Here is a 27614-nt window from a genome sequence, read left to right on the forward strand (position 1 = left end):
TTCTAACTGAGGTATATTGTCATTATACTGTGAACCTATCCTGCTCCAGAGTAGGCTCTGTTCCAGATGGGAAATAACCTTCAGTTCTCCAGATAATAGCATCACCATTCCTGTAAGATCTCTTTTGTAAGTATCTGCACCTATACTGTATTTGCATACCTCATATCAAATTTGTATGTACACCAAGCCTATTTTTGAAACCTGTTTTTATATTTAAACTTTACTCTCAAACTGCAGAGGATAGTAAACCTTGATGCTTAAATGTATCCAAAAATAAAGATTTAAAAGTTCTAATGTGCTCTAATCATCGCAGAAATAAACAACGGCGCCAAGAGGGCACTCAGTGATAAAATAAGTAATTCATTAAAATGTTTATTGAACAGGTCTGTACGTTAAATAATCAGATTATTAATTTTCGGTAGCATTAATGTGTCTTTTTGCAACATTGTTGCATTTTGCTCTTTTTTATTTATCTCAATTTTATCATCATCTAACAATGTCTCTGACAGGAGTAGGTGGCACTCAAAGGTATAATTTTGTGTTGAAGAAGAGTCGTATAAACTGTCAGACATTAGACGTTGCTAACACCACCCATTTCATATGAATGCGCAGGGCCAACTTAGCACATTAGTAACGAGCTTGATGTGATTGTTTTTCCTGATTGCTAATGTTAAGGTAAGTGAATCCTGATAGCAGAAAGATAACCTGAGTGTCACTGAATTGGTAGTACAGGCCCAGGGAACCTTGTAGTCACTGAGTTGACCATTAACTCTTCTGTATTCCACAGAAACACACCAGCAAATCTGGAGGAGAATTTCTGTAAGAAAAAGTCCAGACCTCAACCTGTGTAAAATGCTGTGGTGGGACATTAAGACAGCTGCACATTAACAAATGTCCACAAACCTTAATAAAAGTAACAATGGAAGTGGAGACAGCTTCGGCAAACAAGCACAGGTGAAGGCAGTTAATACAATGAAACACTGGAGGAAGTAAAACTGAATACAAGAGGTGGGATACAAAAGACTATCAAAATAAAACCAGGAGTGAGAATAGCACTAAAGAGGAAATGTAGATGCATAAATTAAAACTAGGGGAACTGACACATGATAAGACTGAAAACACTCAGGAAACAAATGCAAATGGTACTAAAATATAATCAGAATTGAAAACTCAAAATGTTAGGAATAACTGAGAATGTAAAACCAAACAACACATGAAACTAAGAACAGTAGACTCCGAATAATTTCAACAATCAGAAAGTTTAAAGTATGGAATGTGTAACAAGATTTATCCTGCCCAAAAACAGTATTAATATGGGCCCAATATTCCAAACAACATAGAAATGGGATGCTTGTGTTTGGAATATTTAGGGTATTATTGTGTCACAGAAGTGAAATTTCCCTTCAATCACATCCTCACACTCACAGTCCCACACTCCCTGTTTTTCCCATTTATTTAGGTGTGATAATAATGACATCAACATTTTTTAAGCCCGAGCCTGAGTGAAGCTGACATCAATTGTAGCACATAACTGATCACTACTTTGTTTGTCACATTTCATGCCACCAGAAAGAGCAAAACACACTCACGCTCACTTTCATTCATGAGCAGTGACGTCATCTCCCAAGTGCGGCGAGGGGAGTTTTCAGGAGACCACTGGTAGTGGAACTCCTTGCAAGGCTGGGCTGAAACCTGAAGCCTAAGAGAAGTGAGAGAGGGAAATTGAGGAAGAAAGAAAGTTAAGAGAAAAAGAGAGAGAGAAGAATGGAGGGAGGGGGAGGAATGAGGGGCAGAGAGAAGGTGATGTCAGCTGAGTTCAGAAAGTAAACAGAGTTCCAGACTGAAGCATGCTTTCTGCGGGACGGAGATTGCAGCTGGGGAAAACCTATGGGGGTATCCAAACAATCCCCTGGATCACCATCTTTATCTCTGGGAAGGGGCACTGGCTTCTCTTCATCTCTGTCTTCATTTCCATCTCCTTGCCCCAAGGGACAGCCTGGCCCTACGGTAAAGAATGACAATTAATTTACCTTCACCACTCTTCCGTTTTACTCCCTCTCCTATCTCTGTGTTTGGCGCAGCCTCTTGGCTCTTTGTTCTTAAAAAGCCGGCATCAGCACTCTTGCCATCCCCTCTTCCTTTCCGAGTGCAGCGGCGCTCAGCAACATTTGTTGAACAGTGACAGAGAGCAACCCAGTGATTTATACCGTTTTTTTAGGCAAGCAAAGAAAAACACAGCTGATCAGCTTGTGTAATGTTTGTTTTTAAAGTTCTTGTTATGAAATACAGAGGAAGGCACTGTCCTGTGTGGCTTTGTTTATTGTCTCATAAAAAATGGGAAACTCTAGGAGTCTTCATATATTTTCCTTCTCACTGTGGTTGTTGTTTTGTTACTAAATAAAAACAAAACAAAACAAGAGTTGCATGTTGCCACACATTCCTTGTGGTGAAGGGAGACTGTTGCAGTTCTAATAGAGCAGCTGAATCTTGCCAACATTTTCTCCTTTGTGCAAAAGCTTCCCTTTAACGTGTTATCTGAGGGAGTTCTCCTAGAGACTGAGATTTACTCTGCGTGTTTACCCTTGAACTGCTGCAGGAAGACATGAGTCATGTTTGAGACAATCATGCTGACCGTGGTAATGTGTATACCATACGCCGTCTCCAAGGCTCCGAAACCAAACCTCTGCCCTCTGTTTGATTCTTCGTTGCGTGGCTCATGCAGTAAAACACTCCCTTCAATTTGTAATATTGGTAAATGTGGCAAAGGGCTTGGCAGAGTGCAACTGCATTCTGCTGTAGTGATTAAAAGAGTTTCCACTGACTGATTTACCAACTTTGTTGTTGTCAGTCAGCTGAATCATTGTCAGCACGGCCTGTTATATAATCGTGTCTAATCAGCTGATGAGAGATGTTTTCTACTGAGAAACCTAAAATAATTTCAAGATTTTTGCATGCAAGTCCTGTCTTTGTGGTTTGTTTACACTCATGCTCGCATGCGTGCGTGAGTGTATTTTTTATTTTCGCATGTTTTGGCGTTCCCTCTGAATGTTTCTGAATTGTGCAAGGCTTCCTGTTTAGGATCTTCTGCCCACCAAACACCCTCCCCTTACTGTGTGTTAAGCTAAAACATACAACATTTAAGAGCTTCTGAGTACTGGGCAGTAGGACATAATGGCGAAAGCAAGCAGTTGTAAAACTCATATTAGTGTGTGTGTGTGTAGGGGTGGGGGTGGGGGGGATATGGCACAAACTTCAAATTGAATGATGAAAAACACTGGCCTCTGGCTTTGGAAAATTAGTGTGACATGTCAGATTCAAGTTTCATAGTTAAATGCTTAAAACAAATGTTCACACCTCAGACTCCATTCACCACAGTTGATGACAGGATTGGGCTATAGTGCACGAGTTGTGCTACAAACTACCAATTACATCATGCTGGAAAAGGTCAAACTACAACAAAACTACCCCAAGGAGTCCAATTTTAGAAAACTATTTAGAAAAAGGAGAATATCCATCTATTCGTAAGTGCGTGTTCAAAACGTGTCACTGTCGGCTATTAAGTGGTTCTTTCTCAGGCTGAGATGGGCAAGTTTGGGGAGCAAATGAGCAACACCCACCCTTTTTGCACATGTACCATATAGTGTGTGTGGTAGTGGTTGCCTGACAACTGTATTGCCTGTGCATGCCTTCACAGCTGTCTGGATAAAAGAATAAAAGCAGTGGGGCTTGTCAGAGAGGGCTAAATTAGATTAGGTAAGTAATGGTCAAATCTTTTTTTGTAGTTGCAGTAAAAAGAAAAAAGGACTAACTGTATAGTTATAAATGTCTTTGAACTTCCAGAAAACTACTGTTGATAATAGAATAATAGTGTATTTCTTTGGGGTTGTGGTTTCCAATTATAGGAAAGTTTATTCAAAGCTATTTCCAGAATGACCACTGGGATCAGCACTCCAGGATCAGGATGTATTCAAGGTCACAGCGACCACAGAGCTCCCCAGGGAGTTTCCTTGTTCCATGATAGCTTAATGCATCCAACCTCAAAATACAAAAAAGACAGCTGCTGTGGGCAGTAAGGAAATGAATTACACAGTCACAAATACTGTACATACACATACACTCACAGCTGCTGTAGAAACAACAGTTATTACCGTGTGAAATAAGCTCCATTTTGTCAAGAGGAAACTAACTATTTACTCTAATACTGTCACCCTTAAACACAATCAGCACATTCTATCTTCTTTACATTTTCTCAAATGTTAAACTATTCTATTAAAAAAACATCTGTCAAAACATGAGAGTAAAGATATACCATGTATAACAGATGTGACTAACCCATATTATTATGCAATGATTTTCCTAAGCATGTCAGATTCATCCTGAAGTTCCCAACTGGTGTCCCGTCTGTATTGTGGTCCTGCTTGGTTTAGAATGAAAACAGAGTGAAGCAAGACTCAAGCTGATAAGAGTTCCAGAGTAGTAAACAAAGGAAAAAATAGACAGTAATTGGCTTAAATTCCACAGCTAGCATTGTGCCCAGCTGCATCTGTGATAGTGTCTTGAGATCAGATTAAATCTTTATTGGATAAGTTATCTGAAACTCTGAAGGCAGCAATTAATTTGTTCATGTCAACGAGAGTATAAAAAAGTGCTGCAAGAAACGCTTTTAATGCAACAAATGCAGATGCTTTTATTTTTAGCTCAAGTCAAAGGAAAATGCTTCCAAAACCATGGAACAGTTTAAGAGCAGATGGGGTTTCTGAGTCACTTGCGAGCCATCAGTCGTGCTGGTTCTGCATTTTAAAATCTGTGAATATATTTTTAATGTAAAACATAGAATGAAACTGAACAATATCATCACAGTTATATATTTTCTAAGTGGCAATAATCACAGGTTGTTGTGGATAAGCCTCAGGTAAGTATGCCAGCAGGGCATTAAGTCCAGACGCAAGGTCACAGGAAGGCTTTCCTTTCTACCCCTGATCTTACTGCTGTCACTGTAAGGATACACATAAATACAGTGAGCAGCAGAGTCAGCTTCCTTGAAAATGCAAAGCACTTGAAAGTGCCATACGACGCATAAAGTTATGACTGTTTATTGTTATAACTATTACTATTTTTATTTCTGTAGCATCGCTAAATGTTGGAGAGTACATTTAAGAGCCTAACATATGGGATGGAAAAGACAAATTAAAATGTCTTTCTATGTCTGCATATCTTCTGTCACAGAAAATGCTAGTTATGCACAGGGAAAATATGTAACAATGTAGAAATGTTCGAAAATACCATAATACATATTTGGCACGCTGGATGAAAATTGTGGAAGGCAGCCTTAAAGCATTACACAAAAGCAAACCTTGTTTTCAGATAGATTTCTTCTGAGCCTTCCTACCCTCTCTGACAACTACTGTCATCACCTACAGTTTGTGATTAGAGACAAGGGGTAGATAAAATAACCACAGTCTTGGGTTTAATTATAGGGGTCTTTGCATGTTGCAACATTCATTGCTTGTGTTTGTGTAAAACAGCTAGAGGAGACAGGATTATGCAATGGAAGACATTAGTAAAACCCTTCCAAACCTGTTCAGACCTTCCTAAACTGCTGTTAAAAAATAAAAAAACACATTAAATTTTTACTCTTGAGTCTTTGGCTCCCTGCTAAAATGAACAAATTCATCTCAGAGCCATGTAAAAAATAGCTTTGCTAAATGCATCTTAAAGAAAGGACATAGCAGTCCAGGAAAATATCGATGCTTTCCAGCATGTGTCCTACCCCCAGCGGGAGATTCCTCGGAGTCATGGTTCAGTGAAAACATAACAGCCTTATCAACAGAGCTGGAGGTCAGCAAACTGAATTCAGTCACAGTGTATAAACACTGAAAACATGGCTGCCCGAGTTTAGTTTCCTCAAGTAGGCACAGAAAGAACACAGCTTATGGAAATCTGGGAACCGATCCTGTCATAAATGCATGCACAGTGATGTCACTGGACTGCTGAGGTGAGAGGGAGTAATGTTTTCCAGACTTGGCTGAAGAAATAAAAAAATATTTTTGTTGTATTCCACTGTAAATGATTGTATTCTTGTGAAAGTGCGCTAAGGGCAGATGACGGACGTTTCTACAGTATATCAAAGGCAAGACAAATGGCAGTGATCCATGTAATGACATTACCAAGACCACTCATAAGCGCTTCTGTGTCTTTTATGTTTATGTCCTGTGAATCAGATTTCATGGTCTTTTTGGCCACTGTCCTTAACATGAAAGCAGAAAAGCTGTCCTGTAAGAGGGAGTGATAGTGTCAGCAACTCTTAATCTACACGTGGCAGGCATTAAACTTTGACAAATCCCAGTGTCTGAATTTTGTGGTTTGGGTCATATTGTAATCATAACTGAAGTGATTCTTGAAATATAGTTACTTATAGCTTGGACGGAGTCGTGTTATGCAGTAGCAACAGCTGTGAGCCATTGGCTACTGAATGCAGAAGGTTACAGATACTTCTAACATAGCGATTTATTTTCACAGAAGGCTACATAAACAACACAACCAATCACATTGCGGATCTTTTCAGTTGTTTTGATCAAGTGTCTGGGGATCTCCGCTGATTTAAACAACCATAGTTCACAGGAATTAGAGGGTTCTCCTTCTTATGCAGTAAAAAAAAGGATGAACCTTTGTATCGATAAAGGTGATTCGTTCCAGTTTTTGTTAAAAAAACAAGCATGCAGTAAATGAAAGAAACAATTCGGATTCTTCTTAAGGGCGTTTGAGCAAAAAGCTACCCAATAAAACATGCGCAATACCTTTTTGAAAACTTTCTTATGGAACAGCAGTTTTCAATTAGAGTATCATAAAGTTGTTTGCTTATTGTGGCTAAAAACACGTCTTTGTGACTGTCCTAATGAGTGTTAAACCCATCGAATTTTGTGGTTCTCACATTTGGTCAAAAGAAATCCACAAACATGTCAGTCTGAGAGGAAAGAAGGAGACTTTTCTTTTTCCCCCTTTTCTATTTTTTTCTTTTTGTCTCTGGGTGACAGTCCAAGTTAAACAAAGAAGATCATGCATAAACATCAGCTTTGATTTACAAGGACAGTGTTGAAGGGATGGAACTTGGCATTCTTTCTTCAAGAAAGCTTTATTGGTAGCTGGAGTGGTAACACAATCAAAGGACTGATTGAAAATGAGCCCAGTGGCCCAAACATTTTTATTATCTTTGTTTTTAGATCTGTAGCAGTTTAAGTAGGCCTCAGAAGACCATGTTCTTTCAGGACTTTTGAACATCCTTTCACTTCTAATGCACAAATCCAGCTGAGCCCATATACTAAAACATAAAAGAGTCAAAAAACTGCAATGGCTTTATAAAGATGAATCTCTGTCCTTTAAAAACGTCCGCTGGGATTCCACTGCCCAACCTGCTTTCTGTTTGATTAATATCACCATGTATGCCATATCTCTTCTAGTTGGAGAGGAAGCCAGACCGGTGATGGACAGAGCGACATTTTATGATATCATTAGAGAAAAGAAAGTAGAGACGAGTCTAAACATCTGTGCTTCTTGCCTCTCGACTGCCAGGCACTGAGAGATTAAACACTTGTAGTTGCTTTTGTGTGTCTGTGCACTTAGGTCTGTGTATTAGAGTCCCGGTTTGACATATAAACAATAATTAGAGCCAGTGTTCAGCTATCACTTTATAAATAAAAAGTCAGTGATTGAGAGCAAAGAAGCTATTATGACTGCAGGCTGGGGAGAGGGCACAAAATGTTGTAGTGACAATGTGCCAAGTTTAAAGTGCAGCTTTGGTTTGTTCTCCACATCTGCCACAAGAGAATTTCCACTTGTCTGTTTCAGCATTTAAATCCACTATTACATAATCATAACCGCTCTAACTCAAAGGTCTTTGAATCAGTGTTTTCCAGTCCAATAAAACGTCACATTTATTAGGTAAAAACTTTACAAAGAAGAAGGCTGTTGTTTACACTGGAGTTAATATATCACTTTCTGATTAATGATTTGGTATTGTTTTCCATGACAGTGATTTAACCATTTTGGCATGTCGTCTGACGTAATAACACACAGTGGTGGTAAACTGCTGAGACTTTTGTGGTTTCCTAAAAAGGAGCGAGAAACCGTGTGACAGTGGAAATAACTAGAGAGACAGTGGCTCAAATAAACACTAAACTGAATCCTTCCAGTAACCCTTTTCTGCTCACATTTTGCAAAAAGGTGAACTATTAATTTTGACTCATCGTCACTGCTAATGAAATGTAGGTTACACAAACAAATTGCTTTTTGCTGAGATATCGTCTTCTTTAGATTACAGGCACTTGTACAACCACTGTCCAGGTCCGGAGTGGAATGTTATGTGCAGAGGATGCTGCGAGTATGATGTGATTCGCTGTAAGTGTCCCCTCCAAGGGACTCCAGTAGGCTATGCAGTACCCTGTTGCCGGAATGCCATCAACGAGTGTGATCCCTGCATTATCCACCCAGGTAAAACCAATGTCATTCTGATTAAATAATACTATGAATCTAATAAAATCTCGAATTATTTCTTTTCACTGAAAGAAGCTGTTAAAATATCGAGCATTGCCTTATAAGTATGCATCTGTTGGAGCGACCTTCGTGAATATCTTGAGTATCTGCCATGTTGTTTGTGCAAGACCAAGTGCTATCTATCATCTGTGCAGCTGTTTGCACTGTAGCATGACAGTGTGACAGAAAGACTGAAAAGAACTTCTGCATTTGTGTGTAAAATAATTTGTTTCCAGGCTAGCTTCACACTGGCTTCTTCTCTTGACTGACTGGCAGAATCCTCTGAAAGCTGACAGGATTCAGGAGTGAATAAGCACACTCAAAGCTTTGATTTGTGAATGAAATCAGACTAGATCCTTTTGTTTTTTATTCACATAGATGAGTTTGCATTTGCTGCAGCTCCAAATCCTCTTTTTTCCTTACATGCCATTTGCCTGTAGAGGTATGTCATGCCTTTTTTCATAGTTCAAGCATGCAGAGTTTTTCCTTTATGGGGAAGAAAGCAGCTGTTCAGAATTAAATGGATGCCTGTACATTACTTTTTAACTGTTGAACACACACAAAAAAGTGTTCCAACCTCAGCGTACGACCATAAATCTCCACATGCACATCCCCGGCCCGTGCGTTGTTAAAATCCATGCCTCCACTTGGGTCAGATGTTGCTCTTCACAACCCCATGGACGGGACAGCTTCTTAAGTGAAAATCCAGCCTCAAAGAAAACTGTTTCAACAGGTTTTCTCCACATTTCTATTTCAGGAAGCAGCGATATGTTTTCACATTCTATTGCAGTGAAAGAGGACCTTAACGAGTTCAGCAGAGTTGATGCAAAGGGAACATTTTAGGGGTTGGTGGGTTTGTTAAAATTCAACAATACAGCATAAGCCATTCAGATAAAGGCTTCTTTATTCTTACATACAAACACATCTTCGGGAGATAATTAATGTTATTTGCTTTCATTTATCCAACTTTATCTTCTACTTTACTGTAGTTTTGTTTCTGGCTCTCCTCTTTCAGGTTGCAGCATATTTGAGAACTGTAAACGCTGCAACAATGGGACATGGGGCCCCAGGGATGATTTCTTCATTAATGGCAAATACTGCGCAGAATGTCGACCTGGCTGGTCTGGTGGAGACTGCATGAGTAAGTTTTTTCATCCTTCCCATTAACAGATCCTACGGCTTCACTCTAAATCATTTGTTTTACTTTAAGTGAAATGAATACCACGTACTATATGGTTTTTCCATCTCTGCTGATTTATCTCCATCTTGGGAAAGCTGTGCCAACTTGGAATGCAGTCATGCCCAGGAGGTTTTCCATAAGGAGCTAAATGACAAGTCAGGAATCCTATAAAGCTATTTAAGATGTTAGTTTTGGACACTGGGTCTAGCTTTTAAATGCAAATATTCTACCAGCGGGCACGACAGACATACATTTAATTAAAAGCAGAAACCTTCCAAAGCTGCTGAATGCCTTTGTTCAACGTGTGTGTGTGTGTGTGTGTGTGTGTGTGTGTTGTGATCATCCTTATTTATGTTGCTTGTAGGCTCTCTGCAGTGACTTTGAAAGTCTAAATGCAATTACTGTTGTCTTAATGCTAAGCAAAGCATTTGAAAGTGGCTCTTCAAAACAATAATTAAAGCAACTGAAGTAGCTGCCCAAATCAATATTTTCAAAATTAAATTTCTGTGTTTTCCAGAGTGTGGAGGGGTGATCCATAAACGACAGGGCCACTTGGTCCTGGAGAGCTACCCTAACAATGCTAGGTGTGAGTGGACCATACAGGTGGACAGGCCATTTACTATTGAACTCAGGTAAGATATTAAGATACTTTCCTCTGTAGGTAGTTACTGGTGTTCATTTTCCTCTGTGTTATTTTAGAATAGTTAGTAGTACCTTTGTTATAGAACTATGCAAAAGCCTTAAGCTACTCTTCTTTGTATTTTGTGGCTAAGTTCTTCAGGCTTTCTGATGATCATTTCAATGTTTTCTTTTGACATTGGCTACTTTTTCATTTTTTCGGTCCAGTCACTCGATCTAACTATTTTCAGTTCAATTTAGTTTTTATTTATACAACAACATTCTCCTCAAGGCACTTTACATTGTCCCTATAGACCCTATGATAATACATACAGAGAAAAACCCAACAATCATATGACAGTGGTGACAGTGGGAAGGAAAAACTCCCTTTTAACGGGAAGAAACCTCCAGCAGAACCAGGCTCAGGGAGGGGCGGGGCCATCTGCTGCGACCATTTGGGGAGAGAGAAGGAAGACGGGATAGAAGACATGCTGCGGAAGAGAGACAGGGATTAATTTTCACAGGAATGTTTTTATGAATCATTCAAAGGCACCAGATTCAAGAGATGCGTCTGGTGCCTTTCTCAAGTTGTCTGTTATGTGTTTATCTATAACAGACAACTTAGCAAAGAAAACATTTTAAATCGTATCTTATGGCACTTACTAGCAACCTGCTGCAAAAACACACAACTGGTTTATTTAATTGAATATATGAAAAATGTCAAAGATAACACAGTTTTCCAGGCATAAGCTAGAGCTTCTGAACCAACTATAGTTGGTTTAGAAGTTGGTTCATTGAGAATCAACTATGAGATTTTTACAGAAAACCTGGCAAACCTCAGCATGATGCAGTGTGTCCTAAAAAATGAGGAAACTGGACAAGTGGAGGGCAGCAAAAGAAGTGGCAGGCCTAAAAAGAAATCTCTCTGCAGCAGATGAACAGTATCTGGAAAGTCCATGTCTTAAGGGAAAAGAACAAATCCACTAAAGACCAGACACGTGCAACAGAATTTGGAAAACATCTGACTGGCAATTGTTTTGAGCATTTTTCCTAAACAGAATCACTACAGTAAAATCATACCTGGATAAAACACAAAGAAACACTATTAGTCACAGATTGGCCCAGACCTCAATTTTATTGCTGCAATGTGATCATCTTGACAGAGAAAGGTAGCCAACATCAAAAATATATATATATGAATAAAATAAAAGCTTTCAAGTGTCTTTCAAGAAGCCTGGAGAACTACTCTCATTGTTTTTGCCTTATACACTGTATTTCCTTATACGCTTGTACAAATTTCAATAAATTGCAGCACCTATTTTCCATTTTTCTAGCCACTTAAAGGGTGGCTCGAGACTTTTTCAGATAGGTTGTGATTATATTTTGTGATGGCAGTCTTATTCATCTGAAATAATGACCTGTAAATCCACCGGTGGCCCTGGTTTTAGCTTCACTTCCATAAATACTGTATCTGATAAATATAGTGACATTTTTATCGTGAAGATGCTAATATGTTGATTTTAAGCAGTTAAAATTTGTATGATGTGCCAACATTAGCGCCAAGCACAGTAATACATTTTAAATGAAATTCTTTAGAATTGATGATTGTTGGTGGGTCATAATTACCCTTCCTAGAGACAGCCTGCAGCAGTGCTACAATAATAAATTTAAGGGCTCAAAAGCAAAGGTGTTAAATAGCAAACAACAACAACAACAACAAAAAACAATGACCCAGTTATTATGAATAATTTTCAGATTGTCAACAGTAGTGAAGTGCTACCTGAAAGTCCTTGGAAAACCATCCTACTGTTGCACACCAGCTTGTAAAAAAATAATTAATATCAATTTAACCATTGATTATAAATACAGAAAAACTTTGAGTCTGTCAAGTCAACTCTGATTGGCTCTCAATCCTCAGTTATCTTCATTGTCCATCTGCAGTAAATATTATCAACTGGCCTGGTTAAGTCAAATTTCCACTCAGCTGGAAGATGTATGTTGAGGATTGATGGCAAAGAGTTTGGAGGTTTGGAAACCATAACACCATTTTTTTTTGGTAAGATTATGGCCTCTCAGTCCTGTGATAAATTTCTATTTCTGTTATTTTCTCCATTACACATACAGATTTTATGGGCAAGTGTTTGTGCAGGTTTTTAGAAGAACAAAAGCTCCATACAGCTAGGTTCAGACCGAGCATGCAGTTCCTGATGTCTGGGCTTGAAGTGTGTGTGAAAGAGACTTAATGATTGCAAGGATTTTTTTTAAAGCTATGTATGAAGTGCTTCATTAAAATTTACAGCCATGATGCATGTGACAAACTAAAGAGAAGGGCCAAATCCTTCTTGAAGGGCAATATAAGTGCAGCCATTGTCACATTTTAATAACTTTAACCAAAGTGCGTTTCTATTTTTAAACCGACTGTTGGAAAATGTGTTTCTGCCTGACCAACTTAGTAATTTCCTCTCTGAAAAAAACAAACAAACAAAACAGTATGTTAATTTGAAATGGAATGGGTTACACTGTTTATTAGCAATACATCCTGCCTATTACAATAATGAAATGGCACTGATATATGCAAATAATGAGCATTCACGATACACTGAACTTTACTATTTCAAACATTCTTTAGAGGTTTCAAGGCTCACCCAAACCACAAAGTTAATAATAGGCATCTCATTTGATTTGCTTTTGCCTGTATCCGACATGACCTCTAGTGATCCCTTTACTTTAAAATCTTTTTTTTAGTTATTATGCATGAACACAAAGATGAAAACACAAAAATAAATTTTAAAACTAGCCTAAAGATAATTCAAAGCAAATGCCACAGTGATTCTACGGTATAAAAATGAACAGGAAGAAATGTAGGCTGTGAGCTCATTGCTGCCTTTGCTGCCTATTGAAGTTCAGGCTCTGGCTGCTGGGCTGGGGTCAGCATGCACTCAGCTTTATCATCAGTCTGAGTTCTTGACTAGCTTTGTGTTAGCATGCTGTCTGTACAAAAGCTCGCAAAGAGCTGAAGTTCTGTTAGCAGTACAATGCAGTTGCTTCTGCCCTGGATGTGGTTTGCACTTTATTTTTGTTGCACTCTGGTTCTGATATCAGCTGACTGTAGCAAAAATGTGCAGGGAGGAAAAAATGCATGTTTGGTTGATTTTTCTTCTTTCTATCTGCCCGGCATGCAAATAACTGAAGAAGATTTTTCACACAAGATTGTAACACAAGTAGCAAGATTTGTAACTGTAATGTGATTACTGAATTCAGTACAGCAATGCGTTAAATTACTGTATTTATGAAAAGTTAAATGTAAAACACAGTAATGTGTTACTTTGGAAAACGTTAAATCCAACACTGGCTACAACAAAGCTTTTTAATCTGACTTAGTTGCATCTGACAACAAAAAACAAAACAAAAACAGTTCAGAAATCTAGCTTTTTAAATGCTGTGCTACCTTGTAAATATAAGATTCAGTGAGATGGAAAGGAAAACCATTAAGAACTGTAATTATTTTGTTAACTTTATTCACATCATCAGCATCATGTGGACACAAATAGCATCAAGACAAAAATAATGAATAGCAAATTTTAAGTCTTATGTCGAAGCACATCCCGACCCTTGATTGGATACGCAGTAGAGAATAGATGGTTGGATAGCCTTGAGTCATTTGTTCTACTCTCTGCCATTTCAATCTGCCACGATTCTTGTATTTGCAGGTTCATGATGCTGAGTCTGGAGTTTCACCATTCTTGTCATTATGACTATGTGGAAGTCCGAGATGGAGACAGTATCCACTCGCGTGTTATCGGTAGATACTGTGGGAATAACAGACCTGCACCAGTTCACAGCTCTGGCAACAGTTTGCATGTTCTCTTTGTGTCTGATGGTTACAAGAATTTTGATGGATTCTTTGCCACTTTCCAAGAGAACTCAGGTAGGTTACATAACAAAGTAGTATCTCTTCTACTATAAGAACAGTGCTTTTCTCCTTTGCTTTAAAGTACCCTTGCCAATGTACCATACTTCCCAGCTGCAAATCTTAAGCCCTCTTAAATGAGTCGTCATGGAAGAAAACTATTTTCTTTAAACCTAAAACAAAATCTTGATATTTAGATTGACCTGGAATCTTTGCTTTTGTATAGGGAATAGATAAGAAGTTGTTTATAAATTCTTCATGAACAACGGGGTTCTTTGGAATCACAACAAATACAAACAAGAAAGACGTTTCCATGGTATTTAGTGTCCAGTACCTAATAAAGCTCCTAATAGTGCATGACTAGCACCTACATTTTCTGGCAAAAGACTTTGTCATGGGTGTTGAGTCTGTTAACAGCCTGTTTACAAACCAAAATGCCCTCACTTCACAGAAATGCCCTCATTCTCAAGGTCTAGAACTCAAAAACAGACACACACACATGTTACCAATGCCTAAGCCAGATGTAGTAAAAGTAAACAGTGGGCTTTGGAAATGAAGTTTTAATTATTTCAGCTTTGAGTATGATTCCTGGATGTAGCCTGACGTCTGCAGCCACACATTTCAGCTTTCTATGTTTTTATTTTGATAAAGACAGTCTTTCTGTTTGTACCCTAATGTTGCCTGTATGTTCACAGCTTGCAGCTCTTCCCCTTGCCTGCATGATGGGACATGTATCCTAGACAGTTCTTACTCTTACCACTGTGCCTGTCTGGCTGGCTACACAGGCAAGAGGTGTGAAAATGGTGAGTCTGTAACATAATAGGGGACTTTGGTGAGCAAAATACTGATATTTTGGAGAAAATATATTAAAGTTGGAAATTAAAATAAAATCCATGCATGTTTTAATCACAGGAAAGACTAAACCAGTCTATTTTCCATCTTATGAGGCATTGGAAAGACATGCGTCTTAATGTACTGAGGCTTACAAAATCCCTAAATTATTTCAGTAATTTTCATCTGAAAATCGGCACGCCTAGTCACAACAAATTTACAGAGAATTGATTTCTTCCCTGAGGCTTTTCTTTACTGTTGTTGCTGCCCCAAAGCAGGCAGTGATTCATTTTCACAAGGGAGAGGTTTGTGGTCTGGACTGAGATCAGGCCAGCTGCCTGCTACAGTCATACGGTCAGGACTGTCTGTGTTCATATGTGTTGATTTCAAGTTTCACTGGAAGAAACAGCAAAACCCAAATGGCCACCTAACACATATAGATGTGCAAAATTAAGCAATTTTCTTCTGTTGACAGATAAATAGGGTAAATGACAAGAAACTAACTGAGGAAAGAAGGCAGCAAGAGGAAGTGGACAAGGAGAAGAAGCACAGAATAGATTTTGTCGAGTGGTTATTGTCAAGACATTTTGTTACTGTACTGCCACTTTATACCACCTTAAATATTTGTGTGCCCTGGAGCTCTGGAGGTACTGCTCCCCTAAGTTACCAAACCTTAAGTTTGCCTACAAGGTCTTTTAGTTATAGATGTCTGGTGTGTTTTTGTATTCAATACACCTCTTTTAAGATTCTGCAAAAGCAGACTTGGTGAATTCCACATTTTTTCTTTTGGTGTTGTTTTTCAGGGCTACATTCAAGTCCATAAAACTAATGGTGAAACAATTCGACTTATATAACAACAGACAGTATTTTCCACTGGAGGAGACACCCATTTTTTTTTTTTAAAAAAAAGGCTGTTTGATTTCACATAGCGTGCATTCATCTGTATTCTCACGAGGAATCCTCAGCTGTTAATTTGAATGGAAAAGAGCTGCAGCAACGTTAATGCCTTACATTTTGTGGTGATAATGTAGTCTGTATTTCTGCCTGAGAGTCAGATGGAGAATTTCAAATATGAACCTGACCTTAGCCATATTTTATGCCTTCTGTAATCACCCTGTCATCTGTCGAAAGCTAAAAACTCATTTGGTACAAGACAGTGTGACACTTTATCATAAAAAACAGGGAATGCTTTCTCTTCTTTTTCTTTTCCCTCTCAGCGTCAGTTGAATTTATCTTTGACAATAATCAGTTTCAGTATGCAGTAAGTAACTCAGTTTCCAGAGAACTTGTGAAAGAAACGATGATTTACTTACAGTACATGTTGTGATGTGTAATATGTTAGCATTCCACTCTAATGACTCCGCATTTATTTTGATTTGTCTTTGAAAACATTCGCATATAAAAGACATGGGAAAAGAGCAACAATGCACACGGCACCTCTGGGCACTTCATGGTTTTTTATACATATTCAAAAGAGGTCAGCTACAGTTTATTTCTCTACTTTTGGTTTGCCAAGCGCATTCCTTATCCCCTAAAAGACTGAAGGTTGGAAATGCCGTTCAGTTATAAAGATTATAGGGAGGGTTCTTTGGTTTGGAGCTTAAAAACCACAGACAGTGCATTTCATGGATCTGATCCCACTTAAAGTCAACAACATAACAAATCTCCCGAGACAGCCTCATAGAGATATGATAACTGTTGTCTTAACACATGCTTTGCGAACCCATTCGCAGGCCTTTATCACAACATTTGTGTGCATATGTGCAGCTGTGCTTAATGATTAAGGATTACAGTGCACATGCAGAAGAGTTTTCCCCAGACTGTTTTATTTTTGCAAGAGGTTCTTCTATGGGACAGTTGCACACAGTATTCCATAAACACATTACCAGTCTCTACTATCCGACTTCGTAAAAATCTCTTTTACAGCAGTGGAAAATTGAACATTTTGACTAAAAGGGCTTTTATTGCATCTATTTCTTCCTTATTTACAAGCCCTGTGTTAAAGTCATGCTGTTAACTGTTCGCACTTTGCGATGATGAGTGAAATTATTTATTAATGAATCTCTGAGGTAGCAGGCAGTGCTTTTAAATCTCAGGAAACTTTTGAATTAGAAAAATTTATTCTTTGCTTTATGGACTACCTGTCTGACCTGTAAATAGAAAGGAAAAGAAAGAACTTGCTGAAACTGTTTGTGTGGTCTCAACTGATTGTTGAGGTATGTTAGAGATGCCTCCTATGCGTTGTAATTTTGATGACTGGACATTTAGTTCGGAAAAAGGGAAACTTTGTGTGTATATAAATAAACCCCACATGTCTGTGTTTCTTGTCAGTGGTGGGCTGCCGCAGGCCTCCGGTGCCCACCCACGGATCTACAGAGGGTCTGTTTCATCACTCTGGTGCACGCATCACTTTTCGTTGTGACCCTGGGTTTGAGCTGAAGGGGTTTCGTCACGCCATCTGCCTGAGTGACGGAACATGGAGTGCGCCTGCTCCAGACTGTGGTAGGATAATAATACAAATAGGTTTTTTCCCTCTTCAAAATAATTACAATTTCATATCTGGGAAAGTCATACAGTATGCGTGTCTTTAGCTTGCATCTGGATGCCATACATATTGCCTCAGAAATGGTGCAGCTCATGGAAAATAAATATGATTTTTTTTCCTTTCTTCCTTCAGTTCCAGTGGAAAGAGTCTGTGCTCTGCCACCCAAGCCAGCCAATGGGGACCACTTCTTGGTTTATGGGCCCAATGATGTTCTCATTGCATTACAGTACTTGTGCCACCAGCCATATGAACTCAGTGGGGGCTCTCAGAGAACCTGCCTCCCCAATAACACCTGGAGTGGGACTTCTCCTGTTTGCATTAAAGGTTGGAAAATATGTCTTAATAACTGTAGACTGGAGATGGATGAGTCATTTTGGGGTTTTTTAATAGTAAGCTGTTAATAGATGAGAGAAAATGACTCAATGCCTTAGAGCTATTCATCGTACAGGCCAATGTACAATGAATAGCTATGACTATGAGCTCTTAATAATCTCTTTTATGTTTTTCTTCACAGTGAATAACACTCTTAATGAAGCAGAAAAGGACAAAGTAAAAGAAAAGGGCAAAGAGACAGATATTTACAGTAACAAAGATAAAAGTAAAACTAAAGAGAAAGAAGAAGAGAACACAACTAGCGAAAACGAACGTGTTGCTGGAAAAGATGTAAACACTGAGCAGGAGAACACAACAGCAGTCGACGGGGAAGATAAATATAATGGGACGACTCCTGGGAAAACTGTGGTTGAGGGCAGGAATGAAGGAGAGGTAGATGAGAGAAATACTGGCCCAGAGAAGCCATCTGGAGGTGGGGAAGATAAAGTGACTAGCGAAAGCCCTGATAACAGCCTAGATTACATGGTTGAAGAGAAAGAACCAAAACAACCTGAAAAAAAAGAAGACACAAACTTTGACAAGGGAAAGACAGATGTTACAGAGGTCCCTGTGACAAAAGACAAAGGACAGGAAGAAAGTGAAAGAAAAGAAAAACAGGTGAATGGGAAAAGAGATCCTGACAAAGTGGGCCCCAATGATACCAAGCTCAGGACGGTCATATCTGAGGGTGAAAACACAGTGGAAATGCCTGAACTGGAAATGACAAAGAACAACACTGTTTCACATGATACCGAGAGCACAAGTAAAGAAAATAATACCATAGGGTCTCTACCGCCAGGGAGGAAAATAATTCCAACTCGTGTCAACATCACCCTGTACAGAGCAGAAAGTGGGAAACCGAAGGAAAAATCAACAACTGCGAAGGATGAAAAGGAGAAGGATTCAACTGAGAAAACAAAGGAGGAAGTGGAAAGAGAGAAGAAAGAAAAAGAGAAAGAAAGGGAGCGAGAAGACAACCAAAGCTTCACCGGTAAGGGAATCAATGACGACAATATGAATAATTGAGTGAATAATTATCTGCTTTTATTTGGCCTTCACTCTCACCCGCTCTCTGTTGTCCAGAAAAAAGCTGCCCAACTCTACCTCGCCTTTACCATGGCTACCACCAGGTGGTGCCAGGTTTGGAGCCTGAAACAGTAGAGTTCAAGTGCAATCAATCTTATGCGCTCAGTGGTGATGACCGACGCACATGCCAGCCGGATGGCACATGGAGTGGCAAACAGCCCCTCTGTGTCAGAGGTACCAGTGCCTGCTTTGCCTTTTTATGGAATTAATTACTAAGATTTTGTTGTTTGGAGATTTGTTAAAAAAATTTTTTTAAGCATATACAAACAGCATTTTTTCTTTCTTTTTTTACTGGACTGGTGTGTAGGTTTCAGACATATTGAAGCATTAGAGGACACTGTAGTGTTTGAGAACAAAATTAACAGTTAATAGATGGTTGTGGATGTTATATCAGTCTATTAAAGTTGTAGATATACAGGCTTGTATGTCAATAATCTGAAAATGCTGAATAAACGCTAATGCTAAATGTTATTAATGAAAGGGTTCTGGCAGTAAAATGATCCATCAGGGCTAGAGCTGTAAATATTAATTAGTTCTTAATAGATTTTGGCCTGGGCGCCCTGTAGCTCTTTGCCAAGAGGTAAGTGGAGAAACTGTCCACTGGCACAGCTTTATAATGAATAAATTAAAGAAACAGGCACAGCCAAAGTAGGCCATGTGAAACAGCATGCAAAACATGCCTCTATTAATACAATTTAAAGGCTTTTAGGTGAAAAGCATTTAGAAATGAATTTCTAAGAAGATGGTTTAACATTGTGGGAAAAGCTCCTATTTTATTTTTGTCTAAGTGTTACATATACAGATAGATTCCACATGCATCTTTAGCAGAAAAAATACTGCAACCAGCAGCCGGTTGGCTTGCATGTAGTGTCACTTTTCTGAATTTTTTGTGCATATTTCATATGAATGGGTTTTTTAAACATATTTGTTTATTTGCAGCATGTCGTGAGCCCAAAGTCTCAGAGCTGGTGAAACAAAAAGTTCTGCCCCCTCAGGTACCATCCAGGTATGATTATTAAAACATCATCTTATATAGAATAACTGACAACCAGAAATATATAGTATTGTGTAGGTATGTATGCCATTTAGCTGAAGAATTAATATTAAGGACTCATATAATGCATTTACTACATACCTTTGGCATATTTTCCCCCTCAGAAAGACACCCGTGCACAAGCTCTACTCCTCAGTCATGGGCCAGCAGCCACAGTTGCACAGTCCCACTAAAGCCCCCCTGGTGCTTTCGCAGTTGCCCCAGGGTTTCCACCATCTTTACACACATATAGAATATGAGTGTGCATCTCAGTACTACCACCACTTTGGCAGTCCACGTCGGACTTGCTTGAAGACAGGGAAATGGAGCGGGCGCCATGTCTCCTGTTCACCAGGTGAGGGCAGCAGAGGACCACTAGTTGTCAGACATTTTTAATACAGTGATTTACACCCACATAACAATCCTGTACAGACATTAAAAATGAGGATGTGGTAACTTAGACATAGCGTTTTGATGGCAATTTATATAATGAAGTAATATTTGATGATCATATACAAAAGCACCTTCTAAAAGCATTCTTGTCTCTAATTGCTGACATTGATTAAAGCATTTTTGCACAGCCTTTTTACTCCTCAGTGAAAGCTTGCTAAGAACCTAAGCTCAAATTCATAAGCTGGTATGTACAGCACAGCTGTGACATCGGTGCAATGACAGAATTTTCAATAAAAGATGTCAGATGTAGCACTAATGCCTCTTGTTTCCATAAACAGTTAGAGTGGAGAAGACTATAACAGCAAAGTTAAAACACAGCTGATGTAATGCTGCTATCTACACATTATTATTTCATCATATTAAACAGTGAAGATGAGCTGTTTATATTAAATATATATATGTATCATGCATTATTAAAGTTGTTAATATTTCTAGCTGTTAATTAAATACTGAATATAGTGAATATACGCCTATATAAACAACTTATTATCTTACTATTCAAGATTATTACTCTTTATTTTCTTTACTGCATTCTTAAATTGAATTCCCTCTCTATGGGATATGAGATTTGTACGGTAACAATCACAAAATGGACTGCCCTTTTTTAAAACAACTTTCCTTATTACTAATGTAAAAAAAAGCAATGTTGTGAGCACTGTTAAATAAAACACATCAATAAATACTGGAGGAAGATTCATTTTTATATGGTGCTATATGGTACTGAGCTAAGAAACAACACCAGATCAATGAATAAAATCCTTGAATAGTCTGCTTCTTTGGTCTGATTTTGTAATTCTGGTGAATTGGTATTAGTGTTTAGTGTTTAAGTGTATACAGACAAGGTACCATTCTATGTTATGTGCAAATTGTGTACTTAAAGATGATGTTTTCTCACTTCTTCTTTCAGGGAGTCACATTTCACATGGCTCTGTAGCCTTTAAGTGTTTTATATTCTGCTCCATCAATGCTACTACTTTAAATAAAAGCAGTCCCACAGCTCAAAATGTTGACTTAACCTCAGTGCAATTTCAATTTCTCATGTCTTGTTTTTCCTGCTGTCCCGTTGATAATGGTCTCACCTCTCATTCTCTTTGGCAGTGTGTGGGAAGCATCCAACCTTTGACACAGAGAGGCCAGAAGAGGCTCACTGGCCTTGGCTGGCTGCCATCTACCGCCGCTCCACCAAGGGTACAGAGACCAAGGTGACCAAGGCAGACAGCCAGGCAGGGTCCCTGAAGAAGGATGGTGGAGCAGGAACTGGCAAACACAATCAGGCTTTTCACTGGCAGCTGGTCTGCAGTGCAGCTCTGGTTAACCAAAGGGTTCTGGTCGTAGCTGCTCACTGTGTGACAGATCTGGGCAAGGTTTTTCCCCTGGACACTGCCACAATAAAGGTGGTTGTGGGGAAGCACTATCGTGATGATGACAGGGAAACCAAAGGTGTTCAACACCTGCGGGTAAGCTCTTGGAAGTCTTGTTATTCACACAATCCCTTTTGATAAAACTAAGCATGTCTTTTCTCCTTTCAGGTGGCCTCCATTGTTATTCATCCAAACTATGACCCCAATATTCTTGATTCTGACATTGCTGTGATCAAATTATTGGACAAGGCAAGGATTGGAGAAAAAGTCCTGCCTCTGTGCCTGTCAGAAAACCAGGAAGAAGATTTGACATCAACTCAAGGACTTGTGACGGGCTGGTCTCCAATGCCCGAGTCAAGTTTAGGCCCTGATGAGAAGGCTAGGGTTGGGCTCGTTCACCTTGCTGATGTAGTCCCATGTGAGCAGCAATATGCTCGTAATGGTGTGCCAGTCAGTGTAACAGACAATATGCTGTGTGCCAGCCAAAAGCCCGACTATGGACCATCTAACATATGTCCCTCTGACACTGGGGGAATTCTTGTCCTCCCTGCCCTCTCTGAGAATCAAGTCAATGATAACCGAAAGCCTGGTTATGCACAGGCGCAAGGGGAGAGCAAAAGGCTGTGGAGACTCCTGGGACTGGTGAGCTTTGGCTATGACCAAGGGGAGTGTGATCCTGACCTCTACACAGTCTACACACATGTAGCCAGCTTTAAAGACTGGATTGAGAGCAATATGAAATAAACATCTTACAGTCCTCTCCTCTGCTTAATCTCTATTTTAGTGAATTCATTCTGTCTAATCTATTTTTATGCACAAGGGCATTTTCCTACTAAACGCAGAACCAACACTGGACATCACAGTGCTCAAACTGAAGGGGGTGCTAGCACATTAGATGTGCTGATGCATCGGTCCTTTATCTGAAGACTTTAGTGTTCAGGTCTTTCAACCTGAGATTAAACACTTGAAACTGATAAGAAAATCATTCATCTGAGTATTTGACTGTTAATGGTTTAGACTGTAACCTCTGTTATGTATATATGTTGTAATGTACTGAATTATTATATCAATTCAAGTGACTCCAGAGATGTACATATTTTATTGAAAGAGAAAAATCATGACATTTTTATTAAAGGAAAGGTTGGTGTGGTGAAGCTTATGAGACTGGTTATTCTTATCCTTTCACACGGTGTAAAAGTCTTTATGACAAATATATTCTATAGACAGATTCGGGTACATTGAAAAAGCACCTTATATTTGCTTCATGAAGTACACAATGGAATGAATCCGGGTCAGAGCAGCACCATTTTCACAACCATAAACATAACAAGTTATTCACAGATCATTTCCCAAATCAATTACCTCCATTGTGACTTTTCTCCATTATACAACTTCCAAGTGAGTTTGCCTAGACAAAAGACCTGCAGCTTATAATGAGTTACAAAAAGGGACAGTAAGCAATGCATTACTGTAGTTTTATTCCATTTATGCACACGGTGAAGCTGGTGAAACACTGCAGTCTTACGGCATAGACAAAAATGACCTGAGCTTTCATTTCCAGCTGGCTGCAATTGCTTTGTGTCATTCCACCCAATATAATGTTTTAGCGAACACGTTTGTGTTTAGTATAACATCTACTTATTACTGTTCAAAAACTATTTGGCCTTTTACAGTTCAACAGGAGATATTAATAATGCAAGGTCACAACTGGAATGCCGAACTGGTGGAATTCCCTTTTTCTCTTCACAGGAACATCTTCTATCAAAGACTTTCTGTTTTCTCTTCAACCATTTACCAAAGCTGAACAACAGCTTAGCAATAGTCCCATGTTTCCCAGAGGACAGTCCTATCCACTTGTGCTGGGAGACCGTCTGTTCACAGGCCCTTGTAAGCTCACAGGGCATCATCAATAGAGACACAGGCAACGTTGAACCATAAGCTGACTGGCCTGGGAACAGAGGTGTAGCTCTGAACAAAGTACTGGGATAATGATGAGAAAATGCTACCATGAGAAAATAGTTTACACTGGAGAGCCGGAGGGGTAAAATACTTAACACCAGACTTAAAGAAAATGTTTAGGTGTTGATCCAGTTTCCCAGTTAGGCTGATGAGCTTTCTGTGCTTGCTTCTCAGCATGAGAGGAAGCCTTTGAGCTGAAAAGGATGCCCACATACTCCACTGTTAGCATTGTTGTCATAACAAAATGGGACTTCTTCTGTAATGTCCAGAAATGTCTTCTGCATTTACAGTTCAAGCTTTGCTCCTCACATTTTTCTCATAGACCTCCCTAGCTCTCAGTCATAAAGCTTATTTGCTGGTACTAAAGGTAAATTTGAAAAATGTTTGTCAATGTTTAAAACAAATCTTGCTAATGTTACACTATTATTAATTAAACCGTAATTTCCACCTGTATTTATGATTTACTCAGTCTAAACTGCAGTGTCCACACACTACAACAGTTACATGTCAGTCAGGGCAAACATTGAACTTCTGTGTTTTTTATTATTGTATCTGTAACAATAATAGATGCATAAAGATGGAAAGCTGAATTGCGCTTACTTGTCTTATTGACTCAATGTTGCACTTCACAACTTACCATGCTATCTCTATCAAATCTTATTTCAGCTTCAGCCTAAATGGTCAATACAATACTGCGTACAGGGTAGTTAACAAATCATTATGTTTAAAGCATGATACAAATAAATAAAAATAAATTACTTAAACTGTTCCATAAACTAGCTAATATGTCATTCCTTGAGGTCACACTGAAGTCACAGTCGAGTAATCTTGGGTAACAGATTTGTGCAGAAATATCTACGTGAAAACCAAGCAGCTTAAGAAATTCTTAATGTAAGACCCAGACTGAGACAAGTTAAAAGGACAGGGTGGGAAGGCTGAGAGGACAAGAGACATTCAAAGGAAACAATTTTAATTCCAAGCTCTCGTCCACTTTCCTTTAAGATTTTAAGGACACAACAGTACTCCATCCTGAGATATGCTAAGTTTTCAAATAATAGATTATTAGGAATCACATCACTCATGCAAAAATAAAATTTTATGTTGGACTAATTGTGTCATCATTAGCATTTTTCATAGATTTGGCTGAAGCAACATTGGCTCATTCCTTGAGTTAGGAACCTTTTCAATAGTACATTATTGAAGCAGCATGTTTTCATCTTGACAGAGAACGGAAAAAAAGTCAGCAAAAAGGCTCTCTTCAAAAAACTTGGAAACGATTCATATACTTTAAGGAAGTACAAGAAAGCCTGCTTAAGAGAGTTTAGGCTGTGTCAAGAAAAAAGATAACCATACCAAATATGACTCGGGATAATCAATTTTTGGGCCATTCCTAATGCTGAGTAAGCCTTTGAGTTTGTTTATTTTCTATAAGGTATATTGCACTCACAATCACACCTATGGACAAGTTAACCTGACATGCATATCTTTGACTAAAGGAGAAACCTTGAATACCTGGAGATACTGGCAATGCCACACAGGAGGGCATTAGCTGGCTAGTGAGTTTAAGCCAGGAATCCCTTACTCTGTGCACTGTCATGCCTTCCTACATTACATAGGTATAACTCAAATAAATGGCATTCCTAGAAACCAACAGCCCACAGCTAGTAGAAGTGGGGCTAATTTCAAAAGGAAGAATACCATATTGCACATAATCTACATGATGCATTTGTGAAAGATTGGTGAGTTTCTTGCGGTAAGCCCCTCGATTGTCAATATCATCAATGGCTCTCCCAAAGAGACAAGCTTCTTATTATTTTTCTCAAAGCTATCACCCTGTCCATACTGCTCATTCTGTTCCTGTCAGCAGTGCTGCTCATCAGACACCCCAGACACATTTTCTTTTCTTGTCTGCTCTCTCTTTTTTATATCTACACAATAGAAGAGATAATACTGATACAGTCTTGGTGTAACTTTGATGGTTTTCTGGTTTATGTTGAATTTTCCAGCAGATCCCTCTTTTTGATCTTCAGTTTTCCCTAAACTTTTCAATTTGAAGATGTGAAAAGCGAAACATTAAAATTAAGACTACCTGTGTTAAAAATCAAAAATGTATTTCTGTTATTTCCATTCAATTAGTCTTTACTTTTCCACATCCATGGTGGCAAAGCTGCAAATAGAATTTGTAGAGACTAATTAGTGCTGGTCACACAAATGCCTTTCTGTTTCCAAGCTAGTGGGCTGCTGCATACATACCGAAAGGGTCCCTCAACTGAAAACATGCAATCATTGTATTGAGTCATGTGTGCAGTGTAATATCAAATCAGTTGAAAAAGTGCTCCACCAACCCCTCATACCTGACAATGCTTGGTCAGCACTCTGCGTTTGGGATTTTGCTTGCATTACGCCACATGCACTTATTTGTTGCTTAACCTCTTAAGCCTCAAGCCTAACTCATCTCCTGCCTTTTGCCCCCGTATCAGGGGGCATTGGGGCTTAAGAGGTTAATAAGCTTTAAATGCAAAGACCATATTTATCTAAATTTACAGTAACTTCAATGATAATTCAGTGTGATCTATCACATGCTGTCAGAGAAACAGTAACCTTAAGCACTGCTTCATCACTATGTCCCCACTCAAACTAGAGTATTCCCTAACAGATCAGCTTAAAGGGGTTTATGGATTTCAAGGGCTTTGAACTGACAGGAAACAGCATGCAAACAGCACTCTCATGAGTCAAATCCCACTCTTTAAAGATCAGTCCATTGATCGCAAATTCATGTCAATGGTATTTTGTAGCCAGTGAATTTTGAAAGTTCATTGGCTTTGAAAACAAACTTGTTACAAAGCCAGTTTTTGACATCATGTTTGAAATATGCTACTTGTACTTGATCAGGCAAGCCACACCTATGGAGGGGTGAAAAGCCTTCTCTCATACAGTCCTGTTGCAGCTGAGCAAAGAAAAAAAAATCTAACCAAAAAAACCCCCTAAAAATTGTACATGAAAGCAAGAAATCTTGATAAATAAACAGAAAGAGTTTAAGAAAAATCTGTTTTCAAATTCCAGAGTGAGAAAGGTTGCTGTTTGACAGTCCCACAGAACCGTTAATAGCCCATGGTCTGGAACACTGTAACTATACGTCTTTATCAGCTACACTGAGGCAAAAACATTAAATTGAGGATGTGTCACGATGCCTTGTGAAAGTAAAATATTGACCTACTTACTTTATATTTCTATAATGTCTTGTCTTTCAATGGAATCAATAGGAGAATTTTATTTTAGCATTTCTGACATTTTAACTCTTTATTCCTTTCAGAAAAAGGTCTCATGCCACCTTGCATAATCAAAACATTTAGAAAGGTAGAATTGTTTATGCTGTCTGGGTTAAGTCTGAGATGAGTTATTTAACTTCTTTAGCTATGTTGTAACTTTAGAGGTTTATTTTAGTATTGAAAATCAGTGTGGGAGATATCACTTTTACAACACTGTGCCCAGACTGGAATGGTTCATGAATAATTGGAAACTTGACACCTTTGTGGGCTTTAACCTCCTAGGACCTGGCGTCCACATATGTAGACATCACATTTTGGGTTATTTAGACCAAAATACTAAATTTTGCTCTACAAGGGCCTGATATCCACTTACGAGGACATTATACTGTTCTATCAAAATTTTAAACAAATATCTTCATATGTGGCTCTCTTTTTTCTTAGAAACAAAAATTAGGTAAAAAAAAAAAA

General features: G+C 38.7%; 1 protein-coding gene across 1 annotated transcript; it reads left to right on the forward strand.

The window, feature by feature from the left end:
- Positions 1-1668: 1668 nt before the first annotated feature.
- On the forward strand, positions 1669-23069 carry pamr1b (peptidase domain containing associated with muscle regeneration 1b). The gene is made up of 14 exons (XM_005941748.2): positions 1669-2007; positions 8311-8487; positions 9545-9670; positions 10227-10341; positions 14038-14255; positions 14933-15040; positions 17400-17570; positions 17746-17937; positions 18128-18976; positions 19069-19245; positions 20011-20077; positions 20230-20459; positions 21656-22014; positions 22087-23069. Exons 1-14 carry the CDS (start codon positions 1848-1850, stop codon positions 22660-22662), a joined length of 3525 nt encoding a protein of 1174 aa, XP_005941810.1. The 5' UTR covers positions 1669-1847; the 3' UTR covers positions 22663-23069.
- The last annotated feature ends 4545 nt before the right edge of the window (positions 23070-27614 follow it).

This window comes from Haplochromis burtoni, unplaced genomic scaffold (assembly GCF_018398535.1).
Source record: "Haplochromis burtoni strain Fernald_Lab_line unplaced genomic scaffold, NCSU_Asbu1 Contig_322, whole genome shotgun sequence".
NCBI lineage: Eukaryota > Metazoa > Chordata > Actinopteri > Cichliformes > Cichlidae > Haplochromis > Haplochromis burtoni.